Source organism: Chiloscyllium plagiosum, unplaced genomic scaffold (genome assembly GCF_037043375.1).
Source record: "Chiloscyllium plagiosum isolate Xiang-an unplaced genomic scaffold, Cpla_swu_hap1 HiC_scaffold_22, whole genome shotgun sequence".
Taxonomy (NCBI): Eukaryota; Metazoa; Chordata; class Chondrichthyes; order Orectolobiformes; family Hemiscylliidae; genus Chiloscyllium; species Chiloscyllium plagiosum.
Window position 1 is genome coordinate 15,175,150 of NW_028270160.1, and position 20,990 is coordinate 15,196,139.

A 20,990-nucleotide genomic window follows, 5' to 3' on the forward strand; every position below is an offset into this window, starting at 1 on the left:
GCATTCATTCTAACTTCCCTAGATTTGGGAAGGATCCATTCAATTTAAAAATAGCAATGTAATTCAAACAGAGAATGTTGGAGAAATGCAGAAACTCAGTTCCATAATGGGTACAGTGATCCACCCTGATCTGCTTTGCTAATATTTTTCCGGATACAGTCTCAAATGCAAAGGTAATATTCCCTCCTTCTAACATCTCAGCTTCTCCACCTCACTACTTTAGGAGGTATAATATGAAAAGACAGTACATGATGATACATAAGAAAGGATACAATTTCCTTAGAGGGACTGCAGCAAAGATTGTTCCTGTCTGAGGGTATTGTCCTATGAGAGACACAAAGGAGACAGTTATGAGGGTAAGAAATGGAATTTGTGAGGAGGATAAAAAGAAAACTTGTGGAGTATTTCTCTGAGGGTGGTTTTCAAATGGTAATAAGATTGGGATGGGTTTGAGTATTGCCTGTTCTGATGGGGATGTGAGGTGGCTTTGGAGGTAGAGGAACAAGTAGAGCAACATCTACAGTGTGTTTGTTTGAAGAGTGCTCTGCAGGAAGGCGTTGGGGAAGTCAGAGTCTGGTGCTTGGCAGCTGACAAAGGCACATCACTTGACTTTCCCTTCCTTATAAATTAATTGACACTGAATCCAAGTTTGAAGCACCACATTCCGACTGTTGGCTGAATCTGCTACTTGCAGCCATGAAAGTTTGGGCTGAGAAGCTAGCTTCTTCGTCTTGTCACCAGGAAACAATACTTGTTTGGGGTCCCACATAGCCCACAGCATGATCTCCAAGGAGGAATTAAAGTAACACGTGACACAGCTATCCCATATCATGCTTCTGTTTTAGTGCTTACTGAGGCCTCAGGTGTAGTGTAATGGGATAACACAGACCATGGTAATTAGTTTGTTTGATTTATTCTTGTCACACGTATCAAGATATAGTGAAAAGTGTTATTTTGCATGCTATATGGGCAGATTGTGCCACACTGAAATAACTGCACAGAAACTGGTATCCCATCAACAAGTTGTCCTTTATTTACATGTGCACAGTACACTGGCTGTGGCCAGCCAGCTTGAAGTCAGTCCCTAATAACCAAAAATGCTGCAGGTCCACAAGCAGTCAGAAGGATTACTCATTGCTTTTCACCTGCCCCAATGTCATTTGGCCAGAAATAAATATCACATTCTTTCCCTGTACTGGGCCCAGTCTTTGATAGTAGGATCAAATGAGTCAAGCTTCACAAATAAAGGCATGATGCCAGAAATGCTTATCCCAACTCAAAGACGACTGTTTTGTGTGAATGTTCTTCATATACAAAGTGCATCAGGGTAACAGAACAGAGTGCAGAATACAGTGTTACAGCCACAGGGAAAGTGCGAGAGAGAGAGAGAGAGAATCCATAGAATCCCTACAGTTTGGAAGCAAGCCGTTTGGCCCATTGAGTCCACACCGACCCTCCAGAGAACATCTCACCCAGACTCACCTCTCCTATCCCATCCCTGCAACGCTTCATTTCCTGTGTAGATCTATATAATCTACACATCCCTGGACAATATGGGTTAATTTAGCATGGCCAATCCATCTAACCTGGACATCTTTGGATTGTGGGAGGAAACTGGAACACCAGAGGAGACCTACGGAGACACAGGGAGAATGTACAAACTCCACACAGACAGTCATGCAAGGCTAGAATCGAACCTGGGTCCCTGTTGCTGTGAGGCAGCAGTGCTAACCACTGAGCCACCGTGTTGCACCATCACTCCCACACCCCTTCCCCTAAATCAGAATGAACATTTGAGAGATTTGTTCAAAAGTCTGATAACAATGGGGAAGAACTGTTCTTGAATCTGTTTGTATGGGTATTCAAACTTTTATACCTTCTGCCTGATGGAAGAGGGTGAAAGAGTGTAGAAGTGGGTGGAAGGGATCTTTGATTATGTTGGTTGCTTTCCCACTGCAGCAGGAAGTATATTTGGCGTCAATGGGTGGAAGGCTGGTTTATGTGATGGATTGGGCTGTGTTCACAACTCTCTGTTATTTCTTACAGTCTGTTGCCATATCATGCTGTGATGCACCCAGATATGATGCTTTGTATGGGAAATCTATAAAAATAGAGGACTGCCACTAGCTATGATGATGTGAGTCCAGATGGAAAACAGAATTAAATGTATGTGGCCTCAGACATGCTCTTTCGTATCCTCTCGTGTGTATTGTGTTATATTCAATAAATATTGTTGCTTGTCACTTACCTGACTATGGACAATTGTCTTGTCAACAACCCTGACCTGACGGTACCACATCAGGAACCAATCCAGAATGTAGTTACTCTGACTCGAGCTGAGATTCCTTGAGATAGGAATCCATCTATCTTCAGGTTTGGACCTTTAAGACACCACACACCATGATTAGTCAGGCAGAATCTACAATTCTGCCCCTTGATTTCTTACCTTATTGGGATGTACATTGATGGGCACTTCATCTCAGTGGTCACTCTCAATGATCAAGGCAGTGCGAAGAAGCTAGCCAATGAAGCAAGGCATCATAGCCAATTTGTTCTCACTGACATCCTGTTTCTAGGCATTTCTCAGCTAGAGCAATGCCAGATTGCTATGGAGAGGGAAACATTAGCCAAGTTTTCTCTGTCCTCAACCACAGTTTCTGAGGCCAATTGCAAGTCAACCTCACCATCACAATACCACCTGCGATTGATGAATTCAGAAACATCCCAAGAAGTTCAAAGTGAGTGAAAGTGAAGGGGGGGGGGGTGGAATTGAAGTTATTTAAGGAGAGAGAGGGGCCTTTCCTGGTGAGAACTGCATCAGCGAATTCACTTGCTCACTGAAACGGAAAATTCTAGACAGGTCATACACTATGACTGGAACTGCCTCGGAAAACAACTCCAATATATAAATAGTGGGAAATAACTTGCAAAACACATAATCATGGCAATACCAGTGCTTTGGCAAAGATAACAAAAACAACAAATTTTTTAAAGTTATTGAAAGAGATATAGTAACAAAAAACGTCCAATTTTATTCATATACTGTTTTATTTTGTGTCATTGGTATCAGATAATACTTATTAAATGAGTTAAAATAACAAATGGTTTGTATTTACATGGCATATTTAGCAGAATAAAATATTCCAAACTGCTTCACAGAACAATTATGAAAAAGAAAATTGGCTTCAAGTCAAAGAAGGAAACATTAGGAGAGGAGACTAAAAGCTTGATCAAAGATATGAGCTTTTAAAAGGTCTTAAAGAGATTGAAGAGGGGAGGTAGTGGTGGGAGAAGTTTAAGAAGAGAATTGTAGCACTTGGGACCCAGGCAGCAGAAATTACAGCCACTGAGGCAGAATGATTAAACTGAAGAGAAAAGAGAGTTAATGTTTCAGGTCCAACGCCCTTCTTCAGAACAGACTGTAGCTAAGAAACATTGATATTTATGCCGATGAAAGAGGGCTGGGGGAGGCGGTGGGGAAAGGAGTGAGTGGAGACAGAGACCAGGGGAGAGAGAAAAAAAGGATAGGCAGACAAGGGGATTGTTTTTAGTAAGGAAAAAGTGAGGACTGCAGATGCTGGAGATCAGAGCTGAAAATATGTTGCTGGAAAGGCGCAGCAGGTCAGGCAGCATCCAAGGAGCAGGAGAATCGACGTTTCAGGCATGAGCCGTTCTTCAGGAATTGTTTTTAGTAAACCAGGGAAGAAGACAACCTAATAGGGGTTATGAGTAGTTGAAAATGGGTTGGCTGTGCTGAAAGTGACCCATTTCATGACAGGTCCTAGAACTGTAGAGGTAGGAATAGATAAAGAAGGAGATATTCATGCTCTAAAATTTTTAAACTTGATGTTAGGTCCTCAAGGTTCTAAGGTCCCCAAGCAGAAGGTGGAGTGTTGTTCTTCCAGTTTGTGTTGAGTCTCACTGGAGCACTGCAACAGACCTGAGACAGAAATTTTGGTATGATACATAGTGGTGTGTTGAAGAGGCAATAGAGAAACTGGGAGAATGATATGGAATTCTTACAGGAAGCAGCATGAGAGGATGTATAGTCAAGAGGATTTAGATTCATTCTCTCAGTTTCTCTCGTCTCCATCGGATCAGTTCCAATGATGTCACCTACTGTGGGTCTCAGAAACATCCACCTCTTTCCTCAACCAAGGATCTCCCACTACTGTGGTTAACAAGGCCCTTAGCCTTGTCTGACCCATCTCCCCCATTTCTGCCCTCACCCCTTCTCTCCGCCCCCCCCCAACAATGACAGGAACCCCTGCTCCTCACTTTTCACCCCATGATTTGCTATCATTTCTGCCACTGCTAGCAGGATGCCACCACCAGACACATATTCCTTTCCCTCTCTTGTCAGCATTCCGCAGGGACAGTTCCCTCCTCTTCCACTTCAAAACTTCCCAACATCCATACGGCACCTTCCCAATCACAGAACGTGCCTCACATGCTCATTTATCTCCTCCCTGCTCACTATCCAAGACACCCAGACACATCCTCCAGGTGAAATACCAGTTTACCTGTACTTCACTCAACATAGTCAACTATATTTACTGCTCAAAATGCGGTCTTCTCCACACTGGGGAGACAAAATCCAGACTGGGTGACTGCTTTGCAGAACACCTATGTTCTGTCTGCAAAAATGACCCCAAGCTTCCAAGTTGCCTGCCACTGAGGTGGTGCTATGTGTCATCAGTGTGCATTGGGACCTGACATTGTATTTTTAGATGATGTTGCTGAGGGCAACATACCTGATAATGAGGATAGATCTTTCAGGGGCACCAAAGGTAATACCATTATTGTGGTAGATTATTTTAAGAAATAATCTCAGGTGCCTCAAGATAAAGGGCAATGATCATTTCTTGATAGCAACATTGGGAGACTCTAGTCCAGAAAGATCAACCAAGGTTCATGAGATATTTGTGCATTGTAAGTCACGTAGACAATACATTACTTGAATCCCAAAATGTCTGTTTTAGACAAACACCTTGTTTTTCACACATTCCAAACATTGCCAAACTCTTGTTAGCTCTGGTTTCGCTATTCCCTATCTTCCAGGTGCCATGCTATCTTCAGTCCTGAAGCCTGTGCTTTGTTCACATCCTCGACTAAACTCCACATCTTTGTCTTTCTTGATATGGTATGGGCTTAGCCTCACATTCCATTTCCAAATAAGGCCCCAGGGTTAATGCTGGTTCAGCCATGTTGTATTTTTACAGAAACTCTGTTGCATCAGCATCTGAGCATGTTTATGTAGTCTACCTAACTTTATTGACTCGATAAAATTAAAATGAATCCTAAATGATTTGTTTGATTATTGCCTATGAAGTTAACTAAAACTTTCTATCTCATTCTAATCCTAGCTGCAACTTCATGTCAATTTAAAGGTTAACTCATGGCATACCCAAATTTCCCTTTAACACTGCTGTAGCAAGAAGAGATTACAAACGCTTAGAAAGGAATGTAACCAAATGGCCCCATTCATGTATGTTATGAGCTGCCAGAGGAGGTGGTGGAGGCTGGTACAATGACAACATTTAAAAGGCATCTCGATGGGTATATGAATAGGAAGGGTTTAGAGGGATTAGGGCCAAGTGCTGGCATATGGGACTAGATTAGGTTGGGATATCTCGTCGGCGTGGACAAGTTGAACCAAAGATGCTATACATCTCAATGGATCTATTTGAGATGTTACATGACGATGTTTAAGATGTTACATGGTCAACTACATCAAGACATGCAGAAGGATGGGGAGTGAAGAGTTACCTTTGTCATAGTCACACAGGGACATTGTGATACTGATAAGAGCTGTTTACATACTGCAGCAAAAGGGAACTGCACTACAAGGGAACTCCAATTGGAAAAATTCAGATTTGTAGCTCCAGGGAAGAGATATTTGGGGAACAACAAAACAGTCAAGGCCTGTGCTGTACATGCAATCAATGCATTTCAATTCAATTCAATTCATGCATTCAAATCACATATGTTGAAATTTTAATTCAGTACACAATGGCAATATTGAACTTCAGAGGGAGCTCCTCAAGTATCATTGGTTTATTCATTTTTTTCCCACAATGGAGTCAGTCACAGTATCTCAGTAAGATCCCAATGTCAGGTTTCAGAAAGACGGAATCATCAATACACTGGTTGCCTAAATCAAGACAGAGATAACGTTATTTATTTATTTTCCTTTTTTTTCAACCTTCTTGCTCAGAGGGTGCAATTATTTCATTTATTTAAAGAATATCAGTACCACTCTCAGTATAGCACTCAACAATAAGCATGTTCAAATCACGTCACAACATACGTAAAAGTGATCATGAAGCTGCCAGATTGTATAAAAATACATTCCCTTGGAACATCTAGGGGTGGAGAGGGAAAAAAATCAGTTCCAATGGACAGCTGCTGGACCAACTGGAATCTGGTTCCAGCTAAGAGAAAGAATGATTAGCAAGGAAAGGTGGATCCGGGGTAATTCCATTCAATAGTGTCCTCCTGAGAGTTTGTCTCTTTCTGTTCCTTCAGAAGCAAAGGGGAACAGGCAGAGGATCTGGTTGACCCAACCATCTTCCTATCTACCACCCCTCTCACCCTGACTAACCCTAAAAGGGTTAAACTGGATTTAAACTGGTGAAGAATAGGGGCTGGGCATAAATTTAAAGTTAGAACTAGACCATTCAAGAGTGAAACCAGGAAACATTTCTTCACAAAAATCATGGTAGAAATCTGGGTACAGAATGGGAATGGTTGACTGGCATTTCGAAGACTAAGATTAATTGATGTTCTTTTGGAATAAATATATCAAGAGCATGGAGCAAAGATGAGCAAATAGAATTCAATCAACCAGTTGAATGACAGCACAGCCTCAAAGGGCTGAATGGCCTTCTCCATTCATCTGTTCTATCAAATTTTGGCTCGAGCAGGTACAATAAAGCTGACAATGCTCTGGAATGTTCAAGGGCAATCAGAGCCCAGTATTAAATCATAGATCTGTTCCACTCACATTTCCATCTGACAGTCAAAATTCCTGAAAGAATAGGAAAAAAAATGAGTGAGTATGGTACATGACAAACAGAAATATATTTGGCTCAGATAGCTAACTTGGGCTTCAGAATAATGCCAACAATCAGGTTCAATTCCCAGCCTGCCTGAGGTTGACTTGGACCCTGCTTCCTTGCCTGGGGATCTTTAACTTGACAGTACTGAGGGAATGCTGCATTGTCAGCAGTGCCATTTGATAGCCACCTATATGACCACCAAAAGGCTACCTCCAAGGGCCCATTGGACTCAGCACTTAGTGGGAGGTCACTCCGATGTCAGGTATATCCTGATGGACTTGTACATGTTCCTCACAATTGGTCAATATTGTGTAATGGGATCTCCACTAGTATATGGCACGATGGTGAGGGAGAGCAACCAGAGCAGTTGTATGTACTTTACCTGTGATTAAAAAAAAGTGTCTCTGTTGGATGGAGGACTGAATATAGTTAATGCCTGATCATTCATAGCTCTCTGAGACAAATCCAACTGCTGAGTGAAAAAATATCTTTTTATCACAATCCAAAGTGGATGCTACAGGGGCAATTCCCAATTCTGAAGACCTGGTTATGAAAACAAACTGGGTTTTCATGCTGGTAGGTCAATGTGGGTCCACATCAGGGTGTCTGGCCGGCCGAGAGTAAATAATGGAGCAGATTACACAAAGCATTTCTTAGCCCGTTGTAATCCACTGGCTTTGTTTTAAGTGCATATTATAAATAGTTTCTTGTTCAACCTTAATTTCTCTTCCTGGTTTTAATGGCGTACTGTCAGAATAAAGACACCCTGCTTCATGATCTTTGGCCTTCCATGTGTTCAAATCTCATGTTGCATTTCTGGCATAGTCAGCAGGAGTCGACAGCATTAAGTCAGGTTGAATGAAGTTGAAAAGCAGCTGGCTGAGATGAAGCGAACGGTGGAAGAGTTGAAACTGAGTGGGTAACCATCTCCATTATTTACCATCTCCATTTTTTTCGCTCAGAGGTTGGATTTGTCTCAGAGAACTATGAATGATCAGGCATTAAATATACTCAACACATGCTCATTAGACAGGTCTAACAAAGTGAAGTAGTTTAAGAACAAAAAAAGGAGGTAGAGTTAAGGTAGAAGATTGGCCATGTTCTTTATGAATTATGGAGTAGGCCTGAGATGCTGAATGGTCCACTCCTGATCTTATATCCTTATTATACCAGTGAGTATACCATGGAGTATCTTATTAAACCACTGACTGCAAGAATATTTAATGGACTATAAAGAGACTTAGGACACAGGGAAAGGTTTTATATTAACGTAAGTTTTTCTTTCTACCTACTGGTACATCATTACTTACTCATATACATCTGAAATTGTCATGCGACGGTAGAATTTGGCCAGCTTCACTGCAAAAACGATGCTTGGAATCAGGAATATTGTGCTCCAGCCCATACAAAACCAGAAAGCATTCTATGAGAGATAGTTAGATACCATTAGTTCTCAATCTATATCAAATCTATTTTGGACAGAAATTCTGTGAATTTTCTTTTGTTCCTCCCGAACTAAGCTGCACAGCTCCACACTCATGTCACATCCTCAACTGGACTCCCCACCTTCAAACTCTGCACCATCTTTTTTCACACCCTCTACACTGTCCTCATCAAACACTCCCAGGACAAGTACAGCACAAGGTTATATATAGAGTAAAGCTACCTATACACTCCCTGTAAAACACTTCCAAGATGGGTACAGCATGGGCTTAAATACAGAGCAAAGCTCCCTGTACATTGTCCCCATCAAACACTCCCAGGGCAGGTACAGCACAGGGCTACGTACAGAGCAAAACGTCCTAAAAACTGCCCCTATCAACAGTTCCAAAATTTGTACAGCATGGGGTTAGATACAGAGTAAAATCTCTTCACTGTATCCATCAATCACTCCCAGGACAGGTACAGCATAGGGTTAGATACAAAGTAAAGTTCACTCCACATTATCCCCATCAAACATTGTTAGATACAGGGAAGGTAAGCATGGCATAAATTGTCGAGACATTTTCCAAATAAAGGGGTTTTTATCTCTAACAAAAACAAAATTTGCTCTTCTGGCAGCATCTTGTGGAGAGAAAGCAGAATTAACATTTCAGGTAGAGTCAGACCAACTGAGCCAGAAATGTTGACTCTGCTTTCTCTCCTCCAATGCTGCCAGACCTGCTGAATTTCTTCAGTAATTTTTGTTCTCCTTTTAGATCTGCAACATCTATAGTTCTATGGTTTATTTTACAGCTTCTATTTCTATTGCTTGAGATTTAATCTAATGTTACTTCCAGGCAAGTTTGATCAATTCAGCCCTCAACTTTATCTTGACCAATTCCTTTATTAAGCCCCTTCCCTATTTTCCACTACTATTATATTACCAAGGAATCCAAAAGGTATGAACAAGCAATGATTGCCACGGAATCCAGGACATCTGCGAGAGGTCTGCACTGAGCCATATTCTCTGTAATCTGTTAAGAAAATCCTCAGTGAAAGCAAGAATTTTTCAGAGTCCACATCATTCTCAGTACCAATACTAAACAAGTAAAATTAACAGTGTAAGGAGTTTCACATAATTTCTAAGTAATTCTCTCCTAGATACCCATCAGTCAATGTAATGTACTTCCAGACACTTATCACACCGTATAATCCTTTCCCAGGCACACATCACCAGGTGTAACTTAATCCCACTCATCACATGGTGTAGCCCACTCTCAGGCACACATCATTTGGTGTAATTCACTCACAGGCACCCATTACATTGCGTAACCCACTCTCGGGCACACATCACTTGGTGTAACTTACTCCCGAACACCACTCACTTAACATGACCCACTCCCAAACACCTATCTCTAGGTAAAATTCATCTCTCAGTTTGATTCACTCAGAGGCAGCCATATTATTTCTTTCTCCCAGGTTTCTACTGCCTGTCAATATAGTACAGTTAGCCACACAGTGCCGGTGTGGTATGTATTTCCAACCTCAAAGAGTTGTTTGCTGATAGCAAAGGCCTTACCATCGTCTTGGTCCAATTCATATAGTAACTGAAATATTCGAGCTGACAATCCAGAAAAATCTTGGATTCCTGTAATGATGAGAAGTTAGGGTAGTTGCATATTGATTTTTGTTGAAAATGTAATGAGGGATGCTGCATGGTGCAGTGGGTCAGGCAGAGTATTTTCACCTGTAGGCATTAATCCAGCTACAACAACAAACTCTAGATTTCCTGTTTACTTAAGAGCTTGTGTGGGAAGCTCTTGTGTGAGGCAACTCTGTGGACTGTGCAATAGGCCATATCATACATTCACAAACATTACAAATTAATTCAAACCTAATTTTCAGCATGCCATCGATACATATAATTAAAGGCTTTTGTTCTGGAATCCTTTACAAATCATTTTGTCATACTCACATTTTTAACAAGATCTGAAGCTTTTGTATGGATCATATCCTGTGCAGAATCTATCCTCAATAAAATGGTATTTATGATCATCTAGATTAAAGTGTTAAATCACAATCAGTATATGGAAAATAGTCACAATATATAACACAACCAGTGCACAGGTATTTAACAAGCAATGCACACAAATCAATGCAGTCACATTTAATAGTCACTGTTTACAAACACTACAGCACATGCAGCAGCAGACCTTAAATATAAACAAATGGTGTCGTCTGTATACATCGTATTATGTCTTTCTACACACATGGCCAATATATTATCAGAAAGTCAATGTATATACAACAACTAGCATTGTCACATGTTTCGATTTAATAAAAATTCTAAGACTCTTCACAGAGCACAATCAGACAGTAACAGGCATAGGAAAGTTAAGAGTTAAGTCCTGACCTCCTTCACTTCAAATTGCACAGCCACATTGTTCCTGTAAAACTCTATGTATGTCCCTGGATAGAACACAGTGGAAAATCAAAGTGCTATGGACGAAGGACAATCCCAGCTCTAACTGTAGTAGTGACAGCCTTCTATTAAAGCTTCAAGAGCCTGCAGTATTTGTTGAAATTACCTGAAAATAGGATTTAATTTTTAAAAAGGAATGGAAAACTTATGTTATATATAACTTTTCATGACCAGTGGCCATCTCAAAGAGCTTTGCATCCAGTGAAGTAATTGTGAAATATATACACTACTGTAATGTTCCAACAGTAACAGAGTGATCCCAAATGATACAAAATTCTATCATTTCTGGGAATAAGGAAGTGAATTCCAATTATTTTATTATCAGATGATCATTTGCGTGTTCTGTCCAGTTCTGACAATTTGTCAGGGATTCCAGTGTTGGAGGCAGTCCAGAGAAATGCTACAAGGACTGATCCCCTGCCAAGCTCTGTGTTATGAGGATGGACTACAGAAAATTGTGCTTTTTGGTCTTGAAACATTTTAGTAAGGTGGCCTCTCAAGAGTGCATATATATCACATAAAAGATAAATTTGGGAAATTACTGCAAACTAAATTGCCATGAAGGAATGAAGAAAAACTTAGAATCTTTAATCAGGACACTTCTCATGATGTAAATATTGATCAATATATAGAAGGATCTGAGGTGCAAAATCTTTGGAATCATTTAACAAACTTATTAAAATGCCAGGAAATAGGGACTGACTGGATTGATGAATTAAGATGGATTGAGACTTTCTTTAAACATTTTGTGATCAACAAACTTAACAATACCATCATATTTAAGGTAGTCAAGAATGAAGCCATGATCACCCATGTGATGATGCAACTTCATAACTCAGCTGGGCATTTCTCTTTATTTGTTCATGGGTTGCGGATGGTACTTGCCAAGTGAGCATTTATTGCACTTTCCTAATTACCTTTGAAAAGATCTTCAGCTCATAATGAGCATTACAAGCAAACAGTACATTGACCCAGCCTGGATGACACTGGGCCAGTGGACAGTGGGAATAGCAGCAGCATTAAAGATAGAGAGTAAGGGAGAGCAGGAGCTAGATCAAAAAACGACATCTGAAAAACAGCAATGAAATAGCTTCAAACATATGGCTTACCTCAATGTGTGAAGCATTTTTCTGAAGATGTTCAATGTTTTCTTTCAATACTTCCTATTAAACCATACATCAAACATAGTCAACAAAACCCATCACATCATCATTCATTTTCCAACATGCAAGACTGAAACTCTACCCTCTTTTTTGACTGAGTTCTCCATCATTAAAGGCATTGACTCAATAATGGAGATGTTTCAGAGTCCCTTCAATAGCTCCTTCTTATATCTGCCCTTCAGGTGTGAGTCCAGACAGTGAAAGAGTATGAGGTGTGGCAAGTTCAATCCTCTCCTAATCCAATATCCATAAATATGTTCAATTTAGCAAGGGTCCCTGGATAATGATCCACAGGAATTTGATCTTTGACTGACCTCTCCCTCCCTAAACCACAAGAACACAGGAATTACTACATGAAAGAAAAACTAAGATTTATCCGGCTCACAGTCCATAATTCTAACACACAATAATGGAATTATTCAAAACACAGCGAGCAGTCTATAACAAACACAGACATGAGGTGAGGAAAACCCCCAAGTGGCTGAGAGACTTCGGAGCCTTAGATCCAAATCCAAAACTGGTCCTCTAAATTATTTTTTATATCCACCACACATCATGTCTCAAAGTCTTTGGATTCTGAAAATCCAAAATGTTATTTTCTGAAAACAATGTAATTTACATTTGAATTAATTATTTTTTCTGCTTACACTGCCTCCCTCAAGATGCAGATCTGTAGATGTTTTAAATTTCATTCATGGAATGTGAGCATTGTTGGCATAGGAACGGGTTAGGCCATTCAGCCCAAAAGCCTGCCACATACCATTGGATACAATCATGGTTGATGAAAATCTTCAATGCCTTTAATAATCAGAAATCTATCAAATTCTATTGTAGAACATATTCAGAGACTGAGCTTCCACAGTCCTCTGTGCAGAGAATTCCAAAGGCACATAGCCTTCTGTGTGAAAGTATTTCTTGTCATCTCCGAACCTAAGTGGCATCCACCTTATCTTTAAATTGTGCCACCTGGTTCTAGACTCCCCAACCAGAAAAGCATCTTGCCCATATCTACCCTGTCCATTCTTTTAAGTACTTTTAAGTTTCAATGAGATCAGCTTTCTTCTTTAAATTTCTGGAGAGTACAAGGACCAGTTTGCCCAATTTCTCCTTGTAGGACTGTCCCACCATCCCAGGAGCATAGAACATAGAACATTACAGCGCAGTACAGGCCCTCCTGCCCTCGATGTTGAAACGACCTGTGGAACCAATCTGAAGCCTATCTATCCTGCACTATTCCAGGTCTGCTGAACTTTTGTTGCACTCCCGCTCTGGCAAAAATATTTTTCCTGAGATGAGTAGATTAAAGTTGCACACAGTACCCCAGGTGCACCAAAATCCTACACAATTGAAGTAAGACTTCACCATTCCTGTTTTCAAACCTTCTTGCAATTAAGTTTCACATTCATAAGCTAATAGTTAGCTGCAAGTACATATTAGCTTTCAGAGAAGGAGTGGTAAGGTTCCACTCAATCTTTAGATTAGGTCAGAGTTCACCCCTGCTTAACGTGGAGACTGTTCCTCTGGGCCTAATGTTCTGGACAAGTGGACACAATTGGTCTTGATTTACATAATCTTCTCCTTTTAGAATTCTACAAAAAGCAATTACACCTTCTCTCAACCTTCAATTTGATGACAAGACCATGCTCCAGAAACTCTGCAATTTCTATCTAATTCGAAGTAAGCGGGTTCAAATGGCAAGTGTAGCCATTTTATAAATAGAATGTAGCATAATGTCAGCATTAGAAATCAGAAACAAAAACAGAATATGCTAGAAATACTCAGCAGGGAATTAAACACCTGTAAAGAGGCTAGAGGAGTTAATAGTTTGGGTGTGCTGGAAGATTGATGGTGATGTGCTACAGTTCACTCAGGGAGTCTGAGTTCCTCTGGTAATATAAATCTTTATCAGCATGTTGTGGTCTGGTGCTGTGGATAATGGTGGCAGAGGCTTCAATATCTTTTCCCTCACATGACTGTTCAGGAATCTCTTCCATTCTTACTATCTGCAATTAGTGTGTGTTGGATAGATTGTCTCCCCAATTCTTGCAATCTTTAATTGACTTGCTGAACATTTCTGGTACTCTGTTTCTGTTTAAAGTGCGACGATTCACTCATATCAGAGGCTCTCCTCTCTTTACTTTGGCTACTGTTGTTTGAGGCTCAGTGAAGATGAGATATAGGAAGCTATCTTCTTATGTTCCCTGGTGACCCAATAGCACCTCACAGTGTCAAAGAAGTGCTTAATTAGGTCTTTTACAATACAGTGGAATAAAGTGAAAACAGACACTATTGTGACTGCAATCTGCTTTTAAATAACACATTTAGCAAAGAAGATCATCCCAAGATGCTTTACAGGAATAATACAAGTTAAAAGCTGAAACTGAATCAAACAAGGAGACACTAGCCAAATGTCCTGCTACTCGAATGCTGCCTGACCTGCTGTGCTTTTCCAGCACCACTCTGACCTAAACCCTGACCTAAATCTCCGTCTAGGTACTGGGTTTTAAGAAATGACATAAAAGGAAAGAGAGAGGTAACCAAGCTATGAGGTTTGTGGATTAGCAGAACTTAGGTCCTCAACAATTGATGACATGGCCTCCTATAGTGGAGAAATTAAAATAAGATCACAATTGCTATTCTGTGGAGCTGGAGTAGGCAACAGAGGTAGAGAGTGGTGAGTTCATGGAAGGTTTGAAGGTGAGGGTGAGAATTTTAAACTCTAGACATTGCATGCTGGAAGTCAATGTTAAGTCAATGAGCACATAGGTAATGGGTAAACATAGCCAGCAGAATTTTGGATGAACTCAAATTCGGGTAGCACAGAAAATGGAAGGCTAGCCAAGAGAGCATTGGAATAGTTAGGCCTACGCTGTGAAACTGGCTTCAGGCATGTTTCTGGAAAGAGGGACTGGGAATATGGTAAGAAAGTCAGTATGGTTGGTGTAGCATCAAAGAATTAGTTTCTTGAGTTTAATCAAGTTTGTTTTCCTCAGCCTTGACATTTCAGACCTTTATAAGTTTCCCATCTTTATTGCTCAAGTGTTGAATTATCATTTTGATGCTGTGATTGTAATGAAATATGTGAACACATCCAATTTAAAACTTACAATGTTTGGCACCATGTTGGTCTGGATCCAGCTGTCCAGGTCATTCAGGCTTGCTGCCTCTTTGTTTAGTTCGGTTTTGACTGGGTCCATCTACAACATAATGAATTGCCACATATTAATATGCACATCATTGAATGACAGCAGTCTCCCAATCTGAGGTAACGTCCACACAGGTTGATGTGTTTCTGCCCATGTGTATTCATGTCATGAGCACTGAGTGGCTGTTGACAGTTGTACGTTTAAGTGATGATATTTGAGATCATTAAGATGTTAGCGAGTTTTGAGAAGCTCAAGTTGAGGTTCTGGATGTAGGTTTGCTCATTGAGCTGGAAGGTATATTTTCAAATGAACAAATGAAAATGAACCTTCCAGCTCAGCAAGCAAACTTACATCCAGAATCATTAATGTGTGCACTTATTAGCATCGAGCAATAATACATTTTCCTATTTCAGAGACCCAGGTTTGACTGGATAAAGCACATCTTCTCTGTCAAACGCTGCAAGATCTGGTAGAGCATGGAGAAAGTGAGGACTGCAGATGCTGGAGATCAGAGCTTAAAAATGTGTTGCTGGAAAAGCGCAGCAGGTCAGGCAGCATCAAAGGAACAGGAGAATCGACGTTTCAGGCATATTCCTGAAGAAGGACTTATGCCCGAAATGTCGATTCTCCTGTTACTTTGATGCTGCCTGACCTCTGCACTTTTCCAGCAACACATTTTTAAGCTCTAGTAGAGCATGGGCTTGATACCAAGTAAATCCCCCTTATGCTATCCAATTGAAGGTTGCTGATTTTTATTTCACACATTCTCATGGTCTGAATGTTGATGACTAACCCTTTGAAGGTGCTAATGACCCTTCTCCTAAAACATGGGTAATGATTTGGTACAGTTGAGTGTCTCTCTAGGTTATTTGAGAAGGCAATAAGAGGCACAATATCTAGACCCAGAACAGATAAGATGACAAGGTTTTCTTCCAACAAGGACAGAAATCTATACTTGGGCTACTAGAATAGTTTGACTTCACTTTTACTAATACCAGTTTCTTTATTTAAATTTAATTCAAATTCTCAGAATACAATGATCATTTTGAAATCGTGTTCTCTAGGACATGAGTTCAAGATTTTGGATTCCTTGCCCATTAACATAATCACTCCAATACTGTACCCAAACATCTTCTGCTTGGATGTACTCCAAGATGTTTCATTACATGACCCCACCAATTCTAACTGTTCCACCCCCCACATTCCCACTGTGGCAACACAACATTTCCCTTGTTGAAGAGGTTTAAGAGCTGATTGAAACAGGAATGGGCAAATGAATGCACTTCCTCACTGCTGCTGGTTCTTACAAGAGGAGCTTCACAGATTCTAACACATGAATTGAATCCTGCAGTCTCCTTGTACTACTCTTTAATTTGTCAATGGTAGAATGCTGGGATAGTGATTAGCTTTACAGCTGCTTTAATGCACTTTATTGGCATCTCCCCTACAGCACTGCTCATTGCAAGTTGCTTTTTTCAATGTTTATAATGACAGAAGCATTGCAGCCTGTGTTATTCCTTCTATTCAAGAAGGAGGACAATGGCATCTCAACTGAACTGTCTAGTTTTGGGCGCAACTTAAATATTTGGAACATTTTTATGAATATAAACATAGGGTAAAAGAAAGGGTTCCTTCATACAGCACCTTTCACGATCACATGTTGTCCCAAAATGTTTTAGACAATTACATATTTTTTAAAGCAAAGCAAATGTAGGAAACTTATCAGCCAGTTTGTGCACAGCAGGATCCCATAAACAGACTACAATAATGACTGGATAATCTGTTAGTGATTAAAGGGATTAATATTTGCCAAAATATCATGGATACCTCCTTTGCCTTCTTCAGAGTGTCACTGGGTATTTTACATCCAACTGAGAGGGCTGACAGAGTGTTGAATTAACATCTCACCTGAAATATAGCATTTTGAAACAGAGCAACACTCCTTCAATAATGCACTGGCAGAGTTAGCCCAGATTTGGTATTCCATTCTCTGGTGTGTGACTCAGGCCAATATAGAGACCGTCTGTAGAGATATTCCATGGATTTATTTATAGTGGTGATATATCCCTGTGGACTTGGTCAGTATCTAACCAGCCCTATCGGTTTCACCTCAATTAAAATTAAATTTGCCAAAATAAAATATAATTGAAAAGAGAACCAAAAAGTGTGCCATCTCTGCTTTCTGGCACAAGTCAATTACAAGTGAACTCACCAAGCTCTTTGAGGTATTTTGTAGTTTCCCCACAGTGATGTGCAGTTCCTGCTGAAATAAGGGCAGCTGCAGCTGAAAAACAGCAAATGGAAAGAAATGGATACCATCTAGAATGTAACACCATATTATTATATATCTACTCCAATTGTTCTAACCCCCACATTCTCACTTTAGCCACTTGATATTTCTCCAGTGTGTCTCCCACAATGCCAACTCCAGCAGAGGTTGTTGGAGGGTTTTTGGGCTGGGTTGACTGGGGTCCAGCACGGCGGTCAGCAGCTTCCAAAGCCAGTCAGGCCATGTGTGGGAGCCGCTGCACTGATCTACTGCGATGTAATGTTTATCTGTAATCCGTTTATCTGGGTGCAGCATTTGTCCTTTTAACTAGGTCTTATTTCTATGAATCTTCTTTATTCCTCTTTTTGTATCTAAGATTGCACCGTGAGAGGTGACATTGTAAAATTTTCACAGTATTCCACTACTTGAGTATACGTGATAATAAAACCAAATTCTAATTCTAAAGTCATATTTGCCTTGTGACCATCCACCCAGGTTAGAGTGACGAACGTGAGGGACAACTCCAAGAAAGTGCTTGGCAGTAATTTTCCACTGATAATAATTCTACTCCAGTGATTACAAATTCAGTAGATTGTTGGTGGCTGCCTCACTATGGAACTGACCAGTTTAATTTTGAGAGAACACCCAAATGTTTGTAGCTAAATATAGAGAAAGAAAAGCTTGCCATTCCGTGATACTTTTCACTACCTCGAGGTGTGCCGAATGTTTTGTAACCAGTGAAGTATTTTTTGAGGTGTAGTCTCTGTTCTAATGGAGGAAATGACTTGCGCACAGTAAGATCCCACAAACAGAAATGAATCACATGATTAGGGATGTGGGCCTCACCGGCAAGGACAGCATTTACTAACCATTCTTTGCTGCCCTCCGAATAAGTTGAATCAGTGCAATCCTTCACGGTATGATTCAGTGACCCATGAGACCACTTTGAAGACAGTTAAAAGTCAACCATACCGAGTTACTCACAGGCCTAGACAAAGCAAGGACAGAGGTTTCCTCCTCTAACAGAGAAATTGGTTAGTTGGGGTTTCTCTGACAATCCAACAGCTTCCTAATCACTTTTTTTAAATTATTTTCTATTTCAGTAGCTTGTTTAATTCAATTCAAGTTTCAGTTAATGAACTGTGTATCCAGTTCTTTAAATGACTAACTCAGCAACAGTACCACTTCACAAGTCAGTGCTTAAAGAAAGAGGTTTCTAAACAGAAAAAAAAAACAAAACAGAAAAGAAATTTACCTGCTCAGAGATGCTGGTAAAGTTCAAATCTTCAATACCAGTGTTTAAGAAATCTTTCAGAGTCGTCTTGCCCTTCTGATCCAGTAGTGTAATTCCTGATAAATTGACATTCAGCTGATCAAATCTACTTGATATGTCACCTGTATACTAAGAAAAATAAGACATCAATAATTTATGTGGGATAAAAGGAGTATGATTTGGGTGACTTTTGGACTTTAACATTTAAACCATCATAGAACAAAATAATCTGGTCTCTTGGGTCAACTACTCCCAAAGCTCATGTACACACTCTCCATCATGGAATACCCCACCCAGATATCCTCTCCCACCAGCCCATGGGCAACACTATTCTGATTTTTGGTCCATAGACAGGAGAGAATAGTTGAGAGAATGCTGAATCATGTTAAGACACTAGAAACAGAGTGAACACGCAGAAATCAGGCATCTGTTTAGTTGCTGACTGGATTTCCATTGGACCCCAATGAAAGAAATCTCAGCTGCCAAGAGTCGCTAGCCAATCAGAGCTTGCAGTTGGTAGAGCACCTCCAGGACTGTCAGTGAAAGGGTGACTACAGGATAGGTGATTGGGGGGTGGGCAGGGTCTTGTGGGGTGGAGGCTGCAGGGAGAAGTGTGCCATGGGGTTTGAAAGCAAGGGTGGGGAGAGGCTCTCGATGCCCACCTGCCAGCTCAATGCCAGTCCCTCTCTTGATCATGCATGAGCTAGAGTTTCTCACCTCTCCTGGAGCTGAAGTAACTGCAGTCCAGTTGGGAATAGGCTCTCAGGTTGTCACAACTTAGTCAGTTAAGAACCTTATTAGCAGGAAGGTGGAGCTTGGAGCTCGATTGGAGCTGGGAAGTAGGCAGGTCTCTGGGATGCCACTACCTGACTCATTAAGTTACCTTCTGAACTATAGGCCAGCCACCTCTGGGACCAGAACATTGTGCCCAAGTCTATGTCTGTCCTTTTGAATGCCTCAATTGAACATGCCTCCACCACAATTTGGCCAGTGCATTCCAGATCCAAACTATTCACCATGTGAAAAGTTGTTTTCTCATCTTACATTTGCTTCTTTTGCAAGTCATTTTAAATCTATCCTCTCAGGTTTTTTGATCCTCTTACAGAGAACCGTTTGTCCCTCTCCACTCTATCTGGATCTTCATGATTGTGTCAACAATCAGATCTCCTCTTAGCCTTCTCCAAAGAAAACAGTCCAAACTTTTCCAATCTATGTTCATAAATGAAGCTTCTCATTCCTGGAACTATACTCGAGAACCTCCTCTGCCTTTGTCCTTCAAATCCTTCCTAAAGTGTGGCATCCAGAACTGGCACAATAGTCATGATCCTAATTATTCAATATGTCAAAATCTTTCCTTTATATCATCATTACTTCTTCTGCTTGCCTATCAATTATAACACCCCAGTAAATTGAAGCATGCACATTCACCAGGTCGAGTTATTATAAAAAGATTGACTTGATCCTTGGTGCCTCACTGGGGTAATGAAACTGGTGTATTAAAAGAAAAAGTTGCAAATCCATTGAGTCTTTCATGACTTGAAGGTGTTTGAAAATATTTTACATTCAACTAAATACTTCTGAATTGTGGTTATTGTCACATGTAGGAAAAGCACCAGTCAAATTACACACAGCAAAGCTCCAACAGTGAGAATGACCAGATATTCTGTGTTTTCATTGGCAAAATAGTGGTCCAGAAAACTGAGGAAAACTATCCTGTTCTTCTTCATATTAGTGCCGTGAGAGGTTTAACACCCATGTGGCAAAACCTCAGCTGAACATCTCATGCAAAAGATGGCACCAGTTCTGAAATGCAGGTCTCCCTTGGCCTAAATTGCATAGCTAAGCAGTAGTTCACAGCTAACTGGTCTTTGGATGCAGCACTGTGCAACTTACCAGAGGGTGGAAGTGGATACTGCAGACGCTGGAGATTGGAGTCAAGATTAGAGTGATGCTAGAAAAGCACAGCAGGTCAGGCAGCATCTGTTCCTGATGAAGGGCTTTTGCCCGAAACGTTGCTTTTCCTGCTCCTCGGATGCTGCCTGACCTGCTGTACTTTTCCAGCACCATTCTAATCTTGACAATGCAATTTATAGCCTTTGTACTGCGAGTATTTCTGCTTCATGTATGTCAAGACATTACAATAATGCTTAGATAAAAGAAGCAGGGACCCAAAA

At 40.6% G+C, this 20,990-nt stretch overlaps 1 protein-coding gene across 7 annotated transcripts in view; it reads right to left on the reverse strand.

Annotated features, from left to right (window-relative positions):
- Positions 1-4,383: 4,383 nt before the first annotated feature.
- The window catches only part of prom2 (prominin 2), an 87,956-nt gene continuing 71,349 nt past the window's right edge, over positions 4,384-20,990 (reverse strand). For 5 of the 7 annotated variants that reach the window (XM_043712938.2, XM_043712940.2, XM_043712937.2 and 2 more), the window contains 10 exons: positions 18,799-18,945; positions 17,487-17,558; positions 15,236-15,325; positions 12,075-12,128; positions 10,459-10,539; positions 10,063-10,131; positions 9,428-9,517; positions 8,372-8,484; positions 7,007-7,030; positions 4,384-6,154 (listed from right to left, as the gene is read on the reverse strand). In XM_043712938.2, the coding sequence (XP_043568873.2) occupies positions 6,139-6,154; positions 7,007-7,030; positions 8,372-8,484; positions 9,428-9,517; positions 10,063-10,131; positions 10,459-10,539; positions 12,075-12,128; positions 15,236-15,325; positions 17,487-17,558; positions 18,799-18,945 (756 nt within the window). In that variant the 3' untranslated portion in view covers positions 4,384-6,138. Of the gene's footprint in view, positions 6,155-7,006; positions 7,031-8,367; positions 8,485-9,427; positions 9,518-10,062; positions 10,132-10,458; positions 10,540-12,074; positions 12,129-15,235; positions 15,326-17,486; positions 17,559-18,798; positions 18,946-20,990 lie in introns of those variants that run through there. The other 2 variants (XM_087998787.1, XM_087998786.1) reach the window with 2 other exon arrangements.